Raw genomic sequence first — 17,752 nt, 5'->3', positions numbered from 1 at the left:
CATTCCCACCAGCAGTGTAAATGTGTTCCCTTTTCACCATATCCATGCCATTATTTATGATTTTTTTACTTTTTAATTAAGGCTATTATTGGCCGGGCGCGGTGGTCATGCCTGTAATTCTAGCACTTTGGGAGGCCAAGGCGGGCGGGTTGAGTGTGAGACCAGCCTGGCCAACATGGCGAAACCCCGTCTGTACTAAAAATACAAAAAATTAGCCGGACATGGGGGCATGTACCTGTAGTCCCAGCTACTTGGGAGGCTGAGAGAGAAGAATTGCTTGAACCTGGGGGGCAGAGGTTGCAGTGAGCTGAGATCGCGCCACTGCACTGCACTCCAGCCTGGGGAATAGAGTGAGACTCTGTCTCCAAAAAAAAAGTAAATTTTTAAAAATTAATAAGTATGGCCATTCTTGCAAGAGTAGGGTGGTATCTCATTGTGGTTTTACCCTGATGATTAGTTGAACGTTTTTTCACTTGTTTGTTGGCTGTTTGTATATCTTTTGAGAAATATCTTTTCATGTCCTTTGCCCACTTTTTGATGGGATTATTTATTTATTTTTCTCGCTGATTTGTTTAGGTTCCTTGTGATTCTAGACACTAGTCCTTTGTCAGAAGCATAGTTTGCCAATATTTTCTTCCACTCTATGGGTTGTCTGTTTACTCTGCTGATTCTTTATTTTGTTATACAGAAATTTTTTAGTTAGTTTAATTAGGTCTCATTCATTTATTTTTGGTTGTGTTGCATTTGTTTTTGTTTTGTTTTGTTCTTTTGAGGTGGAGTCTTGCTTTGTTGCCCAGGCTGGAGTGCAATGGTGTGATCTTGGCTGACTGCAACCTCTGCCTTCTGGGTTCAAGCGATTCTCCTGCCTCAGCCTCCCGAGTAGCTGAGGTTACAGACGTGTGCCCAGCTAATTTTTGTATTTTTAGTAGAGACGGGGTTTCACCATGTTGGCTAGGCTGGTCTTGAACTCCTGACCTCCTGATCCACCTGCCTCGGTTCCAAAGTGTTGGGATTACAGGTGAGAGCCACCATGCCCGGCCTGTTTTTTGGGTTCTTAGTCATAAAGTCTTTGCCTAAGTCAATGTCCAGAAGAGTTTTTCCAATGTTATATTCTAGAATTTTTATGGTTTCAGGTCTTAGATTCAAGTCTTTAATCCATCTTAAGTTGATTTTTGTATAAGGTGAGAGATGAGGATCCAGTTTCATTCTTCTACATGTGGCTTATCAGTTTTCTTGTACCATTTATTGAATAGGGTGTCCTTTTACCAATTTATGTTTTTGTATGCTTTGTGGAAGATCAGTTGGCTGTAAGTATTTGGTTTTATTTCTGCATTCCCTATTCTGTTCGATTGGTGTAAGTGCCTATTTTTATACCAGTACCATGCTGTTTTGGTAACTATAGCCTTGTAGTATAATTTGAAGTCCAATAATGTCATACCTCCAGATTTGTTCTTTTTGCTTAGTATTGCTTTGGTTATGTGGGCTCTTTTTTGGTTTCATATTAATTTTAGGATTTTCTTTTCTAGTTCTGTGAAAAATGATGATGGTATTTTCATGGGAATTGCATTGAATCTGTAGACTGCTTTGAGCAGTATGGTCATTTTCACAATATTGATTCTTCCCATCCATGAGCATGGACTCTATTTCCATTTGTTTGTGTCATCTGTGATTTCTTTCAGCAGTGTTTTGTAGTTTCCCTTCTAGAGAACTTTCACCTCCTTGGTTAAATATATTCCTAGGTATTTTATTTTTACTTTTCTGCAGCTGTTACAAAAGGGATTGAGTTCTTAAGTTGATTCTCAAGTTGGTCATTGTTGGTGTGTAGCAGTGCTACTGATGTATGTACATTGATTTTGTACCCTGAGACTTGACTTTAGGAACCTTTTGGATGAGTCTTCAGAGTTTTCTAGGTATGTGATCATATCATCAGTGAACAGTGACAGTTTGACTTCCTCTTTTCCAATTTGGATTCCCTTTATTTCTTTCTTTGGCCTGATTGCTCTGGCTAAGACTTCCAGTACTATGTTGAATAGAAGTGGTGAAAGTCGGCATCCTTGTCTTGTCCCAGTTCTCACGGGGAATGCTTTCAACTTTTCCCCATTCAGTATGTTGGCTATGGGTTTGTCAAATACGACTTTTATTACTTTGAGGTAAGTCCCTTCTATGCCTATTTTGTTGAGGGTTTTTATCATAAAGGCATGCTGGATTTTATCAAATGCTTTTTCTGTTGTCTATTGAGATGATCATATGGTTTTTGTTTTTAATTCTGTTTATGTGATATATCATGTTTGTTGATTTGCATACATTAAACAACCCCTGCATCTCTGGGATGAAACCTGCTCAATCATAATGTATTATTTTTCTGATGTACTGTTGGATTCAGTTAGCTAGACTTTTGTTGAGGATTTTTGCATCTATGTTCATCAGGGACATGGGTCAAAAGTTTTCTTTTCTTTTTTTTTTTTAAATGTCCTTTCCTCATCTTGGTATTAGGGTGATGAGTGGCTTCACAGAATGATTTAGGGAGAATTTCCTCTTTCTCTACCTTTTGAAACAGTTTCAGTATGCTTGGTACCAATTCTTCTTTGAAAATCTGAAGGAATTCAGCTGTGAATCCATCTGTTCCTGGACTTTTTTTGTTGGCAATTTGTTTATTACTGATTCAATTTCATTGCTTGTTATTGCTCTGTTCAAACTTTCTATTTCCTCTTGATTTAATCTAGGAGGGTTGTATGTTACCAGGAATTTATCCTTCTCTAGATTTTCTAGTTTGTGCATGTAAAGGTGGACATAGTATCCTTGAATGATCTTTTGTATTTCTGTGGTATTGTTGGCAATATCTCCAGTTTCATTTATTTACTTATTTATTTAAGATGGAGTTTCGCTCTTGTTGCCCAGGCTGGAGTGCAATAGCACAATCTTGGCTCACTGCCACTTCCGCCTCCTAGGTTCAAGCGATTCTCCTCTCTCAGCCTCCCAACTAGCTGGGATTATAGCCATGAGCCACCACTTGAACCTGGGAGGCAGAGGTTGCAGTGAGTCCAGCTAATTTTTGCATTTTTAATAGAGACAGTGTTTCACCATGTTGGCCAGGCTGGTCTTGAACTGCTGACCTCAGGTGGTCCACCCGCCTCGGCTTCCCAAAGTGCTGGAATTACAGGCGTGAGCCACCACACCTGGCTTCCAGTTTCATTTCTAATTGAGCTTATTTGGATCTTCTCTCTTGTTTTTTAAGTTAGTCTTGCTAATGGTCTATCATTTTTGTTTATCTTTTCAAAGAACCAGCTTTTTATTTATCTTTTGTATTTTTGTTTGCTCCAATTTCATTTAGTTCTGCTCTGATGTTTGTTATTTCTTTTCTGCTGGCTTTGGATTTGGTTTGTTCTTTTTTCTCCAGTTCCTTGAGTTGTGACATTTGTTTGTCAATTTGTGCTCTTTTAAAGTTTTTTTTTTCTTTTCTCTTTTTGAGACAAAGTCTCACTCTGTCACCCAGGCTGGAGGTCAGTGACACCATCTCAGCTCACTGCAACCTCTGCCTCCCAGGTTCAAGTGATTCTTGTGCCTTAACCTCTTGAGTAGCTGAGATTACAGGTGTATGCCACCACATCCAGCTGAATTTTGTATTTTTAGTAGAGACGGCGGGATTTCACCATGTTGGTCAGGCTGGTCTCGAACTTCTAAGCTCAAGTGGTGCACCTCCCTCTGCCTCCCAAAGTGCTGGGATTACAGGTGTGAGCCCCCACACTCAGCCTATTTTGACAAAGTCATATTTATCATTTTTTTTCTTTTATGGATTGTTCTTTTGGTGTCTTATTGGAGAACTCTTTGCTAACTCAAAGACATAAAGATTTTCTCCTCTGACTTCTAAATTTTTTGTAGTTTTATGTTTTACATTTAAACTTATATTCTATTTTTGCTAATTTTGCCATAATATATGAGGTATAGGCTGAGGAACTTTTTTTTTTTTTTTTTTTGCATATGGATGTCCAATTGTTCTAATACGTGTTGTTGAAAAAAACTATCCTTACTATATTAAATTGCCTTTGCATCTTTGTAAAAATCAATTGGCAATATTATGTGGTCCTATTTGTGGGTTCTCTATTTTATTTCATTATTTCATGTATCTATAACTCCACCAATGCCATATTGGCTTAATTAATGAAGCTTTATAGTAAGTCTTACAATCAAGTAATGTGAAGCTTCTAACTTTCTTCTTTTTCATAATTGCTTGGCTAGTCTAGTTCCTTTGCTTTTCTATATAAATTTAGTATCAGCTTGTCTATATCTACAAAAATTCCTGATGAAATTTTGATTGGAAATGCACAAATGTATAAATTTACTGAAAATGTATATTTGACTATAATGTCATCCAATCCATGAACATGGTATATCTCTCATTTAATTAGTTTTTATTTGACTTATTTCATGAGCAGCTTATAGTTTTCTATATACTAATCCTACACATATGGTGCTAGGTTTATACTAAAGTATTTCATTTTGGGGAGTTTTTTTGAATTTCAGTTTTCAATATTTTGCTGCTCATATATAGACACAAAAGTAATTTTTGTAGGTTGACCTTGCATTCTACAACCTTGCTAAACTCACTGGGAACCATGTAGACAATCATGTCATCTGTATAGGGGCAGTTTTATTTCTTGCTTTCTAACATTATATATAGTTTTTTTGTTTGTTTGTTTTGCTGTCTTATTGTACTGGCTAGGATTTCCAGAATAATGTTGAATAAGAGTGCTGAGAATGTATTATTTACTTTGAGTGAGGGAGAAAAAAGAAAAGAGTGGTGAAAATGAATATCCTTGTCTTGTTTCCAGTTTTGAAAGCAAACAATTCAGACTTGTATGAGTTTAGCCACGAGTTTCTTTTTTAATAGATGTCCTTTACTATGTTAAGGAAACTCCTCTCTTCCTAGTTAACTGAGAGTTTTTAGCAGAATGAATGTTGAATTTTGCCACATACCTTTTCTGCTTTAATTGATATGATCATGTAGTTTTCTTTAGTCTGTTATTATGATGGAATATATTGACTGATTTATTTTATATTGCTGGGGTCAACCATACTTTGTCATGGTGTACTGCTCTTGTTATATATCATGGACTCAATTTGCCCATGCTTTGTTGATAATTTTAAAGTCCCATTTCCTGTTTAAGCCAATTTGAGGTGTATTTCTGTCACTTAAGACTATAAGAATACTAACTAGTATTTATAGGTCCAAGCAAGTAGTGTGACAGTTTAGAAGAAAGTACAATAATTTCTCAATGTTATAATGAGGGAAGATTGCACAGAATAAATATGTAAGATCTCTTTTATTTCACAAGTAGTAAAAATATAAATTATATAATTATATTATCACAGAGGTTCCTGTTAATTGTTCCAGTACTTATTCCTAGACTTACATCACAACAGTAAATTGTTTTGTTAAATTGAAAGAGCTTTGTTTTTTGAGATTGCATATATAGTATGTGAAACCCACAAATACACAAATATCATATATTGTATAATTTCATTTATAGAAAATATCCAGAATTGGCAAATCTATAGGACAGAAAGCAGAATGAGGGTTGCCCAGGGTTAGGGAAGGGGACAAAGAGGAGTGAATGATTAATGGGTACAGAGTTTCTTCTGAGGGTGATGAAAATCTTCTGAAATTAAATACTGCTGAGGGATGCACAATTCTGTGAATATACTAAAAGCCACTGAATTGTACTTTTTTTTTTTTTCTTTTTTTGAGATGGAGTCTCGCTGTTGCTTAGGCTGGAGTGCAGTGATGTGATATCGGCTCACTGCAAGCTCCACCTCCTGGGTTCACACCATTCTCCTACCTCAGCCTCCTGAGTAGCTGGGATTACAGGCAGTTGCCCCCATGCCTGGCTAAGTTTTTGTATTTTTAGTAGAGACGGTGTTTCACCATGTTAGCCAGGATGGTCTCAATCTCCTGACCTTGTGATCTGCCTGCCTCAGCCTCCCAAAGTGCTGGGATTACAGGTGTGAGCTCATGCAGCCTTGTTTTTTTTTTTTTTTTTGGAGACAGAGTCTCACTCTGTCACCCAGGCTGGTTTGTAGTGGTGCAATCACAGCTCACTGGAGGCTCAACCTCCTGGGCTTAATCCATCCTCCTACCTCAGTCGCCCTAGTAACTGGGACTACAGATGTGCACCATCATGCCTGGCTAGTTTTTATTTTTATTTATTTTTTTGTAGAGACAGGATTTTGCCATGTTGTCCCAGCTGATCTCAAATTGCTTGGCTTGCCAAAGTCTGGGATTACAGGCATGAGCCACCTTGCCCAGCCTGAATTGTACTTTTTTTTTTTTTTTTTTTTTTTGAGACAATGTCTCACTCTACTGCCCAGGCTGGAGTGCAGTGGCTCGATCTAAAATCAAGGTGTCATCAGGGTTACGCTCCCTCTGAAACCTGTAGGGAAAGTTTTTGCCTCTTCCTAGCTTTTGGTGTTTGCTGGCAATACTTGGTGTTCCTTGGCTTGTAGATGCATCACTCCAATCACACGACTGTCTTCTTCCTGTGTCTTGCCCTATCTTCCCTGTGTGCTTGTCTGTGTCTGTGTCCAAATTTCCCTTTTCTATAAAGACACCAGTCGTATTCCATTAGGACCCACACTAAGGACCTCATTTTAACTAGATTACCTCTGGAATGGGCATATTTCCAAATAAAGTCACATTCTGAGCTTCTAAGTAAGATATCTTCTTTCAACATAGCTTCACAACAATTCAGCCCATAACAGGCACTACTCACTTTTAATAGTAGATGAAGTAGATTATTTGTAAAGAAGGCCACAAAATTCCTCCTACCTTTCTATTCATGTCGTTTTGCTTCCTGACTTTGCTGTTTCTCCCATCAAGAACTGAGTCCATTTCCACCTCCTCATGAATCTGCCCTGGCCTTGTCTTGCTTTGACCAGTCAAATGAAATAGAAGTAATTTCATACAACTACTAAGTCTAGGTCTCCAGGTGCCTTGCAGTTTTCACTCTCACTCTCCTACCTGAGATCTTTTTGTAAGTAAGTCTGAGACAGGCTGCCATAGAGATTAATGGGTGAAGTCTGAGGTGCTCCAACCAACAGCTAGTACGAATTGCCAGGCATTTGAGTCAGGGTGTCTTAGACTATGCAGCCCCAGCCAAGCATCAGGATTCTGGTGCTATAGCTGCATGAGTGACCTCACACAGAACCAGCAGAACCACCACTCAGCTGAGCCTACCCCAAACTTCTGTCCTACTGTTTTCAGCTACTACGTTTTGAAGTGATTTGTTACACAACAATAAGATTGATACAGAAGAATGTTAAAAGCTTGAGTCTTCTGTTGTTTACAATCTGAATTGCCTCAACTAAATAACGATTCCAACAGCCCCTGTTTCCTTTTTTGTAAAATGTAGATATTTCACTCATCTGTCACCATTGGTTTCAGGTTTTCAGTTAAAATGAATGAAAACGTAAGGGACAGGAATAAGAGGAAATTACTAGCTCAAGTAACTGACAAGTCAAGGAGTTGGTTTGGCTTCAGGTATGATTTGATTCAAGAACTCAAATGAAGATATCAGGGATTTGTTGGCCCCCACCTCTCTACTCTCCTTTCTTCTTGTGTCACATTCTCAGGTGGGCTCGCCCCAAGTGAGGGCCCTCCTTGCAGTTTGAGGTTTAAGTTCATCTGGCCTGGCAAACCTAAAAGGAAGTTTGACTTTCATTGGACCTACTAGAAACATGTTCCCATTCCTGGACCAGTCAGGCCAGAGGGATGAAATGCTCCATTTGGTCAGGACTAGGGCACGTGTCCATCTGAGCCAGTGAGGTGGAGAGGTGGAGGTAGGCGTAGGGGAAGAAAGGGTGAGGTTCAACAAGACCATCTAGGGAGACTGGCACAAAGGAAAACTGGGCCACTATTACTAGAAGAAAAGAAATGGATGCTGAGCAGGTAGAAAATAACAGATGTTCACTTCTTATTACATAGGCTGGGTAAACAGATAACAGTAATAGCTTACATTTATTAAATGCTTATTAGGTGCCTAGCACTGCTCTGAATAGTTTATGTATATTAATTCCTCTTATTCTTCTCTATTTAGGAAGAAGTACGGTTATTATAGTATTCCTACTTTACAAATGAGGAAGCCAAGGCATAAAGTGATTAAGTTGCCTATGGTCATGCATATATGAGTAGCATCAGAATCTAACTAGACTGGCTTGAAAGCTACTGCCTTTAACCTGCAGTCTATATTCAAAACAGGTCACCAGCAGTATGGTAAGCAGGATTCTAACATGGTCCCCAAGATCACCAATGCTTGGTATATAATTCCTTCTTCTTGAAAGTGGGTGGGACCTGTGAACATGACAGGATAGCCACTCCCTTGACTAGGTTACATTATACAGCAAAAGTGATGAAACAGTCACTCTCTAGAATCATGTAGGAGGATTCTCCTGCTGACTTTCAAGGAGTAAGCTGCCATGTTGTGAGGGGGCCATGGGCTTAGACCACTAGTTGAAAGCAGCCCTTGGCCAACAGCCAACAAGAAAATAGTAATCTCAGTCCTACAACCACAAGGATCTGAATTCTGTCAATAATCTGAATGTGCTTGAAGGAGGAGCCCCAGCTCCAGATGAGAAAGCCTGGCCCACCCCTTGATTTCAGCCTGATGAGACCTTGAGCAGAGGACCCAGCCATGCCATGCCCCAGCTTCTCACCTCTAAAAGTGACAGGCAATAAGTATGTATTTTTTTAAGCTGCTAAATTTGAGGGTCATTTATTACTAATGTCAGCATCTTCTCTTTGTAGCCTTTTTATCTTCCATCAGGGTAGCTAGGCTCTCTCTCCTTTGGCACTCCCAGGGTTTTCACACCAATTTGCTCACTGTATCATAAAGCCCCCGTATCACCTGGGTTAGGATTGTAATTAGCAGGCTGGAGCACGGCAGGGCTACTGCTAGGTCATTATTATATGACTAGCACTTGAAAGTGTCTAATGTGTATGAATTGCTCTGTAACTGGTTGCAGAATAAATGAAAATGCATCTGTGAGGTATGTTTGCAAAATTTTATCTTTTGTAGGAACTGGTGGGGCCTGGGTTGTGCTTCCAAGGGTAGTTTGGGGGTAAACTTCAGCCTGGGGTCCTAAGACAGTCACCAGTCCATACCGAATTTGATGTGAAGTTTTAGCATGGGGCCTCCTACACTACTAAGGTAGTGGTAATTCACTTTTCAAACCCATGTGAGGTTTTCCCCGACTCTGAAGCTTTCTTTACATTCCACATTTTGGTGCCTTCTGAAGGTATAATTCTGTTGCCTTTTCACAGCTGTGAAGGCAAACACGTCTGGGTTGAGAATCTCAGCTCTGCTGCCCACTAGCTGAGGATCCATCATTGTACTCTTCTGAGCATGTTTCCTTGTCTATTAAATGGGGAAAATAATTCTCACAGCTGGCAGTATTGTAAGGACTCCATGAGAGAATGGAGCATGGACTTAGGAAGGTATGCTCCCATAAGGCTTGGGGGCTTGCCCTTTTTGTTGGAGACTGTGTTCCCAGTGCATCCCTCAAACAGTAGGTGCTCAATACATTTGTTGAATGAGTAAGCAGTTTATGGCATGAATTCAGCACAATGCCTGGTAGACAATAAGCATTCCACAAAGGACAGCTTTTACTGTCCATTTCACAGAGGAGGAAACCCACCTGAGAACGCTGACACAAGTGTTCCACGAGTTTTTCCCATTTTATCACTCGACATTAAGAAGGTAGTCAGGGATGCCGGGGTAATCTAACTTAAGGAACGAATATCCCTCAATACAACACTTCCAAGAAAAATGGACCTCGCCATCTTTTATAAAGAAGTCAGGATTCCAATAAAACCAGGAAGGACTACATTCCAAAACAAACAAACTCGCCTCATTCCCCACCCTGGGGGAGGGTGTTCACCCTCGTTCTGCTAAAGATAGAGCTAGGGCCCTCCCCAGGAACTTCCTGGCTTTTATTAGTTTGTAATCCCAAACGTAACTTTTCAAAGGTTTTTCTTTTGGAAGTGTGGGTGTGAAACTGCTTCCCTAATCACATCGAGCGGGAGGATCTCCGACCATCTGTACATTATTTGAAAACCTAGCATCCGGTTGGGATGTTTGGGTGGGTGGAGGACCCTGCCGTGTTGGGATAAAACAGCAGGGATACGTTTAAAACACATCAAGAGCCATGCGCGGTGGCTCACGCCTGTAATCTCAGCACTTTGGGAGGCTGAGGCAGGCGGATCACAAGGTCAGGAGTTCGAGACCAGCCTGGCCAATATAGTGAAACCCCGTCTCTACCAAAACAAACAAATAAAACACACAAACAAAAAAAAAATTAGCCGGGCGTGGTGGCGGGCGCCTGTAGTCCCAGCTACTCGGGAGGCTGAGGCAGGAGAGTCGCCTGAACCCGGGAGGCGAAGGTAGCAGTGAGCCGAGATCGAGTCACTGGACTCCAACCTGGGCGACGGAGCGAGACTCCGTCAGAAAACATAACAATCCCACGTCAAGATCGCTTTGAAACACGGGCAGAAAAATTAGGCAAAAATTTTCAAACGGCTAATTACCTTGGCTCAGTTACACATTTAATCAAAAGCCCGCCTCCCCCACTTTTGGCCCCAGAGTAAGAATGTAAAATAGGGCGCTTAGAAGTCTACGCGATAAAGATCTTCTTACCGAGAGCGAAGGGACAAAACTCATTACAGATAAGCCTAGTCCTCCCATTTCCCCCGGACGCCTCTCCCCGATTGCTAAAGCAGCAGCCGCCGCTCCCCGGGTGGCTGCCAGGAAATCAGTACGGCCCCGCGGCAATGCTTTCACCCTGCAGGGGGTAAGAGGCGCACTTCCTGCGCTCACCCCGCGGCCAAGCCGGGGTGCGGGAACCTTCTCCAGAGAAGCTGCGAGTTGGAGAAACTCCGCCACCGATCCATCGTGACGCGGAGAAAGGGGATGTGGGGCTCGGAAGGGCTAGATTTCGCAATCCTGGGTTCGATATTCCTCCCCTCCCCCACTTTCCCCAGCCTTGGACTGGGCCAATGAAAGCCCGAAAAGGAAAAAAAAAAAAAAATGAATCTCAACGTATCAAGAGTGCAAAGGCCGCTCGGCTTTGTTTCCCGGCGGGGGAATGCGCTGTGTTGGAGGCGCGAACAGGGGCCGCGGACGGTGAGCCCCACCGCGGCAACTGCCAGGAGGTGAAGCCGAACAGGAAACCCCATCGCTTTAAAAAGGCAGCTGTCCGCCCTCCGCCTTTCCCCGCGCCCGGGCCAGGGGCCCCTCAAGTCCGGGATCCGCGAGCTACGCGGACTGGGGATCTCGCCAAACCCGAGCAACGTGCGGCGTCTTTTAAGAGCTCGAACAACGGGAATCCGGCAAAAGACACGCCGGCTCCAGAAGGCAGCCTCCCTCCTCTGTGAGCACGGGCTACAATCGCCCCCAGTCCCCAAACTGTCCCAGTAGAGGCCGCAGCCACCGGTGTCGCGCGGACAGAGCGGAGCCGAGGCACCCCGTGCAGGGCGGGAGCCGAGCGCGGCTGCTTTAAGAGCGCGGAGAGCGCGCGCCCGCCGCCAGCTGGCCCGGGCTGCGCGCCCCCGCCACCACCGCGCGCCCCCTGCTTGCTCGCTCGTTCGCTCGCCGGCTTTAAAGTCTCTGCCAGGATCCATGCTCACATGTTACTTCCTGTATGGAGGCATGGCCAGTTTCCAGCCCCGCGCTCTTCGTTCCTCCCCAGCCTGCGCCGGAGCCACAACTTTCAGGAGCATGGACTGAAGGCGCCCTCGCCCCAGCGCCCCTCTGAGATCCTTTGTGTTTTCCTCCGTTTCCTCCGGCCGTTTCTATTTTGGGGGGCTCTCCGCTCCCCCCGCCTCTCCCCTCCCCTTCCCCTCTCGCAAACATGCCTCCTTCCTTCCCGGGGCCCTGGAAGGAGCTGCCTGCCTGAAGCCCGGAGACGCCGCGCCGCGCTCAGCACCGCCGCCGCCCGCCGGCTCTCGGGCTGTGCTGCCCTGCCGACTCAAGTTGGGGATCCTCGGCTGCTCGCCGCCGCCGCCTGCGGTCCCTGCCTGCCCCGGGCCCGGGGCATTGCCGCCGGCCGCTGACTCCGCGCCCTGTCCGCTCGGCTCTCTCCTTTTTGAAGGAAAAGCAGCCCTTCTCCGCTGAGAGGATCGTCCCCAGCGTGGCTCTGCGTTCCCGGTCACTTTTTGAGATTTTCCGGGGGGCGCTCGGCGGCTTCCCGGATTCCAAGGGGACTCGGGCCGCCCAGCGCGGGGGGCCCGTGGAGCGGGCGAGCCGGGGAAGCGCCCCGGCTTAGCGGAGGCTTGCACGGAGGCAAGAACTTATTCAACAAGTTTATCCCCCTGCTTTCCTCTTTTCGATGTGCGTTTTCGGACATGCGGAGGTTACTGGAACCGTGTTGGTGGATTTTGTTCCTGAAAATCACCAGTTCCGTGCTCCATTATGTCGTGTGCTTCCCCGGTGAGTGCCGGCCGCCGAGGGGACGCGGCCCCGGCCGGCGCGCGTTGGGGATGCAGAGTTGTCGCCGGGGCGCGGAGCTCCGGCGCCCGTCCGGGAGACCCTGGAGAGTGTGGAGGGTGGCCCGGCGCCCGGGGAGTAGAGCAGGATCTGCTCCGCTGGCTTGGGCGCTGTTTAGGGAGGCTGGCTGGTGGTCGAGGAAGGTGGAGGCAGGGGCCGGCCGGGGAGGGGCTGGGGGACGCGGGGATCAGCAGCTCCCGTTCCGTTTCGGGGGGCCTGGGGAGCTGGAATCGGGAGAAAGGGGTACTTGCTTTGCTGACTCGTCGCCGATCGGGAGAATTAGAGTTGTGGGGCGGTTGGGGAGACTGAGGCCATGGAAAGGATGCTTCTGTGGGTTTGGGGGGCCCGGGATGAGCCCCCTCGCTCCGGCGGGTATTGAAGGAGCTCAGAAGGTGGGGGTTTGCTTTGCTATTCTCCACCCCTTTGGGAAGGCTAGGTTTCGGGGAATGGAAGTCGGAGGCTGGCCGCGGAGGACTGAGGATGTGGGGAGCAGCCTGCGTTCTAAGGTCGGGGACGCCCTCCCCCGTTCTGGGGGCTGGGGCGCGGGCAGCCCTTCGGTGCCGGCGTGAGGCAGCCTCCTTGGGTGCAGTGAGAGGGCAGGGCGCAGGCGGCTAGGGGAGATCCGTATCTCCCCTAGCCCCGACCGTGGCCCTTTTCCTCTACTGCTCTGCTCGATTGAATTGCCGGGGTCTGGACGCGGGGAGGGGGCAGGGGCGGGTCGGCGGCCGGGTTGCCGTTCGCGCCTGGGCGGATTTTTTCCTGTCTCGCGCGTCTTGCCTACCTTCATCTTTGCCCTTTTGCAGGCTGTTCTCGGCTGGCAGACCCAGAGCCGCCCCTTTCTGGCCAGGTTAAGACAGGAACAATATTGCCCATTGATAACAAGAATAAATCACCGCACGTAACGGTGTGAGGCTCGGCGACCCTCCACTTCCAGCCCTCAGCTGGCAAGCCCCCTCTTCTCTCCTCTGGGGAGGGCAGAGGCCAGCTGTCGTCTCCTCCCCTCTGGCAGGTCCCCTGGGCAGCAGCCCCGAACTCCCTCGTAGCTGACCTGCTCCCTCCCTGGGGGTGGAGGCCAAGTCCTGCCCTAGCCCGGGGAAAGTCTGGAAGAAAGGGGGCGATTCGCTTTTTATCCCTCGCTCCCCTCAGGACAGAGAATTCCCCGTTTTTCTGTCCTCTCATTCGTCAGCTCCTGGATACCCGGAGGTGGAGGTTATCTGAATCAAGAAAAAGAGGAACGTGCCTCGAGGTCTCCGCTCTGTTCGGTTACAGCCGCTTGTCCCCGGGCGGCTGGAGCGCCCGTTTTTGGTGCAGCGGGTCCCTTGGTCCCGTCGTGCGCCGTGGAGCAGGGCGCGGGAGCCCTTGTCACTCTCGGGGATCCCTCTCGGGGGACTGGCAGCGAATGCCCCCTTTGCAGATTCGGGGATGGCCTCGAGGGGCAGAAAGGCAAAGCACCGTCTTGTCTTCTGCACCCTCTTTTCTCTCTGCGCATCCTCCTGCCTGCGGAGCGGCACGGAGCTCCAGCCCAGAAACGCAGCTCGGAGGCCGAGCCGAGGACGTGCGTCCACACTCACCCTGGGGCCTGGGGTTTGCCCACTGGAGTCCTCCCTCTACGGTAGTGTAGGCCATGGGGACATCCCCCCTTATAAACAACTGCCTTCATTCAGTTAAAGACTACTGCTCACTATTTGGGTGAATCATCTCCCCCTTCTAGTCTCCCCTGCTTTACCACGGACTTCCCGGCTGAGCGGGCTCAGGTGCACACAGGGGTTGAGCTTTTGTGAGGGCCACTCTTTAATGGGTGCAGTGGGAAGCCGTGGAGGACTTGCAAATTAGAGGAATTTCCAATTCCACTTCTGTCCTTGCGCTCGGGGATGCAGTCAGTGGGCTGACCGTGGTTTTCTTTTCCCTGGTGTTTGAGGAAGCTTGAGATCCAAAATGAGACTGCCAGGGAGCGCTTTCGTGGGGCTTGGACCATTTTCGTCTTCTCATTTTCTTTTCGCGCCCACGCTGCGAGGTAAATAGCCCCTTTCCTGGTCCGGGAGCCGAGGGGTGTCGGAAAGGGAAAGGACAGTGGTGGGAGGCGCAGGGAAGAGGGCGGTTTGGTTTGGAAAAGTGCAGCCCGAGAGAGGGAGCAGCAGGCTTTGGAGCACTGCAAAGTTAAAAAATATCAGAGCTTGGGGAGACGCTGGCTTTCCGTTTTCCGAGGTTGCCGCGGCGCCGCTGGACCTCAGGGGGCGCCCCCGAGCCACTGGTGGGGCTCCTGCCACCTCCACACTGGTCGGCCTCGGCCACTTCCACGCCGCAGGGATGGGGAGCGCGTGCCCGGGTTCCGAGGCTCTGGGGCTGCTGACGCGCCTTGGCGCGAGGAGGCGGCCTCCGCCTGGCGTTGCTGCTCCGGTCTTTCTGGAAACCCGGTGGGGGCTGGAGTTCGCCTTGGGACCCCTACTTCTTGCCTGCTATAACCTCGAAAGCCCTTACCTGTTTGACACGAGGGATAAAAATGCTTCTGTTTTGGAGTAGGGTCCTCCTTATGAGGTCTTAGCCAAAATCCTTTGTTAGTTAGTATTTTTGTTTGTTTTCCTCTCAGAATCATAACTCAGCATAACTCTTCAGTTGCATTTGAGTTTTCAGCTCCTGTTTAGGATGTACGGGTTAGCTGTAGTTTGGGCAGGGTTTTGGAAACACAGCCCTGGCATAAGCTTTTTCCCAGTGGATTGGAAACAGTGGATTTTAGTCTTTGAACAGCATTGTGGCAGGTTTGGGATCCATTCAGCGTTAATAATGCTTCAAGTGATCCTTTCCAAGTGCAAAGCCAAGAGTGTTACCAAGCATGATATTAGGCATATTCCGTTCCTATACATCTTTATAAAGCACTGCAGAACTATTTACAAAAATAGCGAAATATAATGGATCCCTCACCCAACTTCAACACTCGCAACTCAATCTTTCTTGTCTTCCTCCCCAACATCTTATTATTTTAAAGCAAATCGTACGCATAGTTCATTCAAACTCTGATATATATCTCCAGTCACTGGGAATTTAATTGCCTCTGACACAATATAAAATATGTTACTTGAGAGGGTTAACCTTTTATCTATTTTACGTTCTCAAGCTATTCAGCAGATTTTTTAAAATTGATTTTGTCTTTTGACCCTCAGAGTGAAACTCTGGTTTTGGTATGTTTTGTATTGTAATTACATTACATCTAGGATGCTGTCATTGGAAACACTTCAGATGGATAAGCTCAGCTGTGTACCTTGGATGTGTCAGAATTGGAGGCTCCATGATTAACGTCGGGTGAATCATGAATCTCCCTCTAAGCTGTCTCTTCTTTTATTTGCATGTGCGGGCTTTAGTTCTGATGGGCGTCCCTTATGGACTTAGGAAAAGGCAAAAGTAATATTTGGAAGTCAGCGATCTTTCTCTTTACAGGATGTGAGATTGTACAGGGTTTTTTTCCCTCTCCCTCATGTATCATGTTTGAAAATGAAGAACCTTTACCCAGTCTCTAAACTGGGTTCCTTTGACACAATTATGAAATAAAATCTTTGATGTTTCCTTCTAAATAGTGTTCACATTTGAGGGTTGATGGAGTTACAACACTAATAAAGATAGGCATAAACAGGGCCTTTTGGAAATAGGGGAAGTTGCTGCTGTTGCTGGAAGAAGAAAGGTCATAGGAAAGATTGGCTGATATGGGATAAGTCACTACTCCATAGTGAAGCTTTGAGCATTTCCCCTTAATTATGGGTCTGTTTTCACTGAATAAAAGATTATGTTGTTGTTTACATGAAGCAATCCAGGGCAAGCTGATGATTTAATGCAGCAAAACAAACAGCCGTTTCAGATCTGCCTTTCTATTCTAAACTGCTCCCAAGTTAGCAGAGTAGAATCAGTTATATACCTGTGTGCCGATTGAAAGTAATTTTCTTGGCATTCACCTGAGATCACTTAAAATGCCCTAGAGTAGTTATTCGGGAGCCTCTCCTACTCCCTTGCCTCCCTTCCTTTTCCTGGAGACTTCTTTTCTTTTTTTAAGGTAGAGTCTCACTCTCTCACCCAGGCTGGAGTGTAGTAGTGAGATCCTAGCTCATTGCAACCTCTGCTTCCCAGGTTCAAGCGATTCTCCTGCCTCAGCCTCCTGAGTAGCTGGATCTACAGGCGTGTGCCACTATGCCCAGCTAATTTTTGTATTTTTGTAGAGACAGGGTTTTGCCATGTTGTCCGGGGTGGTCTTGAACTCCTGACCTCAGGTGCTCTGCCTACCTTGGCCTCCCAGAGTGCTGGGATTACATTTCTACTGGGCTGTTGCTTTAACACTTTGCTTTTACAGTGAAACGTTGTTTGTTCTTTTTAAATCTGGATTTCCATTCAGCATGTGGGACAATGAAATGCCATTTCTAGGCAGGATGAAGATTACAATATGTGTACATTCTGAATTAAGAGATTTAAACAATTGTAATTAATACTGTCATCCTGGGTTACATTTCATGTGGTCACATTCCAGAACCCGGAGTTTATGAGAAAAATTTAGGGCATCTGAAGTTGCCTCTAAAGCACTGGATGCCCTGAAATTAGCCTTTCGTTTGCTTTGGTTCAAAGTTGACCTCTGTTAGATGTTGGGTGGTGGTCCCTGAAATTGTTTTTGGCTGTATCCTGTTTAGAGAATAAAATGGGCTGTTTTATTAATATTATGGAAGCCAAGAAGTACACTGCTCCCCACCTTTAATTCTCCACCTGAGCTTGATCTAGGTTAAGCAGCCACTGATGAGGTAGAGGGAGTGGCTCAGGAGGGGCTGAGAAGAGCCTGCTCTGTGAGGGCTTCTTGTGGGATTTGGCAATAGTCACTGAATTGGTCCCAGAATGAGGTTGCCTGTGCAAATGATTAAAAGGTAAGGCTGGGCACTGTGGCTCACTCCTATAATCACAGTGCTTTGGGAGGCAGTAGGGTCGCTTGAGCCCAGGAGTTCGAGACCAGCCAGGGCAACGTAGGGAGACCCTGCCTTTACAAATAATAAAACACTGGATGCACTCTTTAGTCCCCACTACTTGGGAGACTAAGGTGGGAGGACTGCTTGAGCCCATGAGGTTGAGGCCGCAGTGTACTGTGATCATGCCACTGCACTCTAGCTTGAGTGAGACACAGTAAGACCCTGTCTCCAAAAAAAAAAAAAAAAAAAAAGTCCACATTTGCCAGTCTGAGAAATGGGACCAACCAT

The 17,752-nt window shown here is 46.2% G+C and overlaps 1 protein-coding gene across 2 annotated transcripts in view; it reads left to right on the top strand.

Moving 5' to 3' along the window:
- Positions 1-11,674: 11,674 nt before the first annotated feature.
- Positions 11,675-17,752, top strand: part of PTPRG (protein tyrosine phosphatase receptor type G) — a 743,582-nt gene continuing 737,504 nt past the window's right edge. For both annotated transcript variants that reach the window (XM_023200598.2, XM_023200591.2), the window contains exon 1: positions 11,675-12,476. In XM_023200598.2, the coding sequence (XP_023056366.1) occupies positions 12,392-12,476 (85 nt within the window). In that variant the 5' untranslated portion in view covers positions 11,675-12,391. The remainder of the gene's footprint in view (positions 12,477-17,752) is intronic.

This window comes from Piliocolobus tephrosceles, chromosome 2, assembly GCF_002776525.5.
Source record: "Piliocolobus tephrosceles isolate RC106 chromosome 2, ASM277652v3, whole genome shotgun sequence".
NCBI classification, from domain to species: Eukaryota; Metazoa; Chordata; class Mammalia; order Primates; family Cercopithecidae; genus Piliocolobus; species Piliocolobus tephrosceles.
Note: the sequence above shows the minus strand (reverse complement) of the source record. Positions and strands in the feature narration are given on the sequence as shown.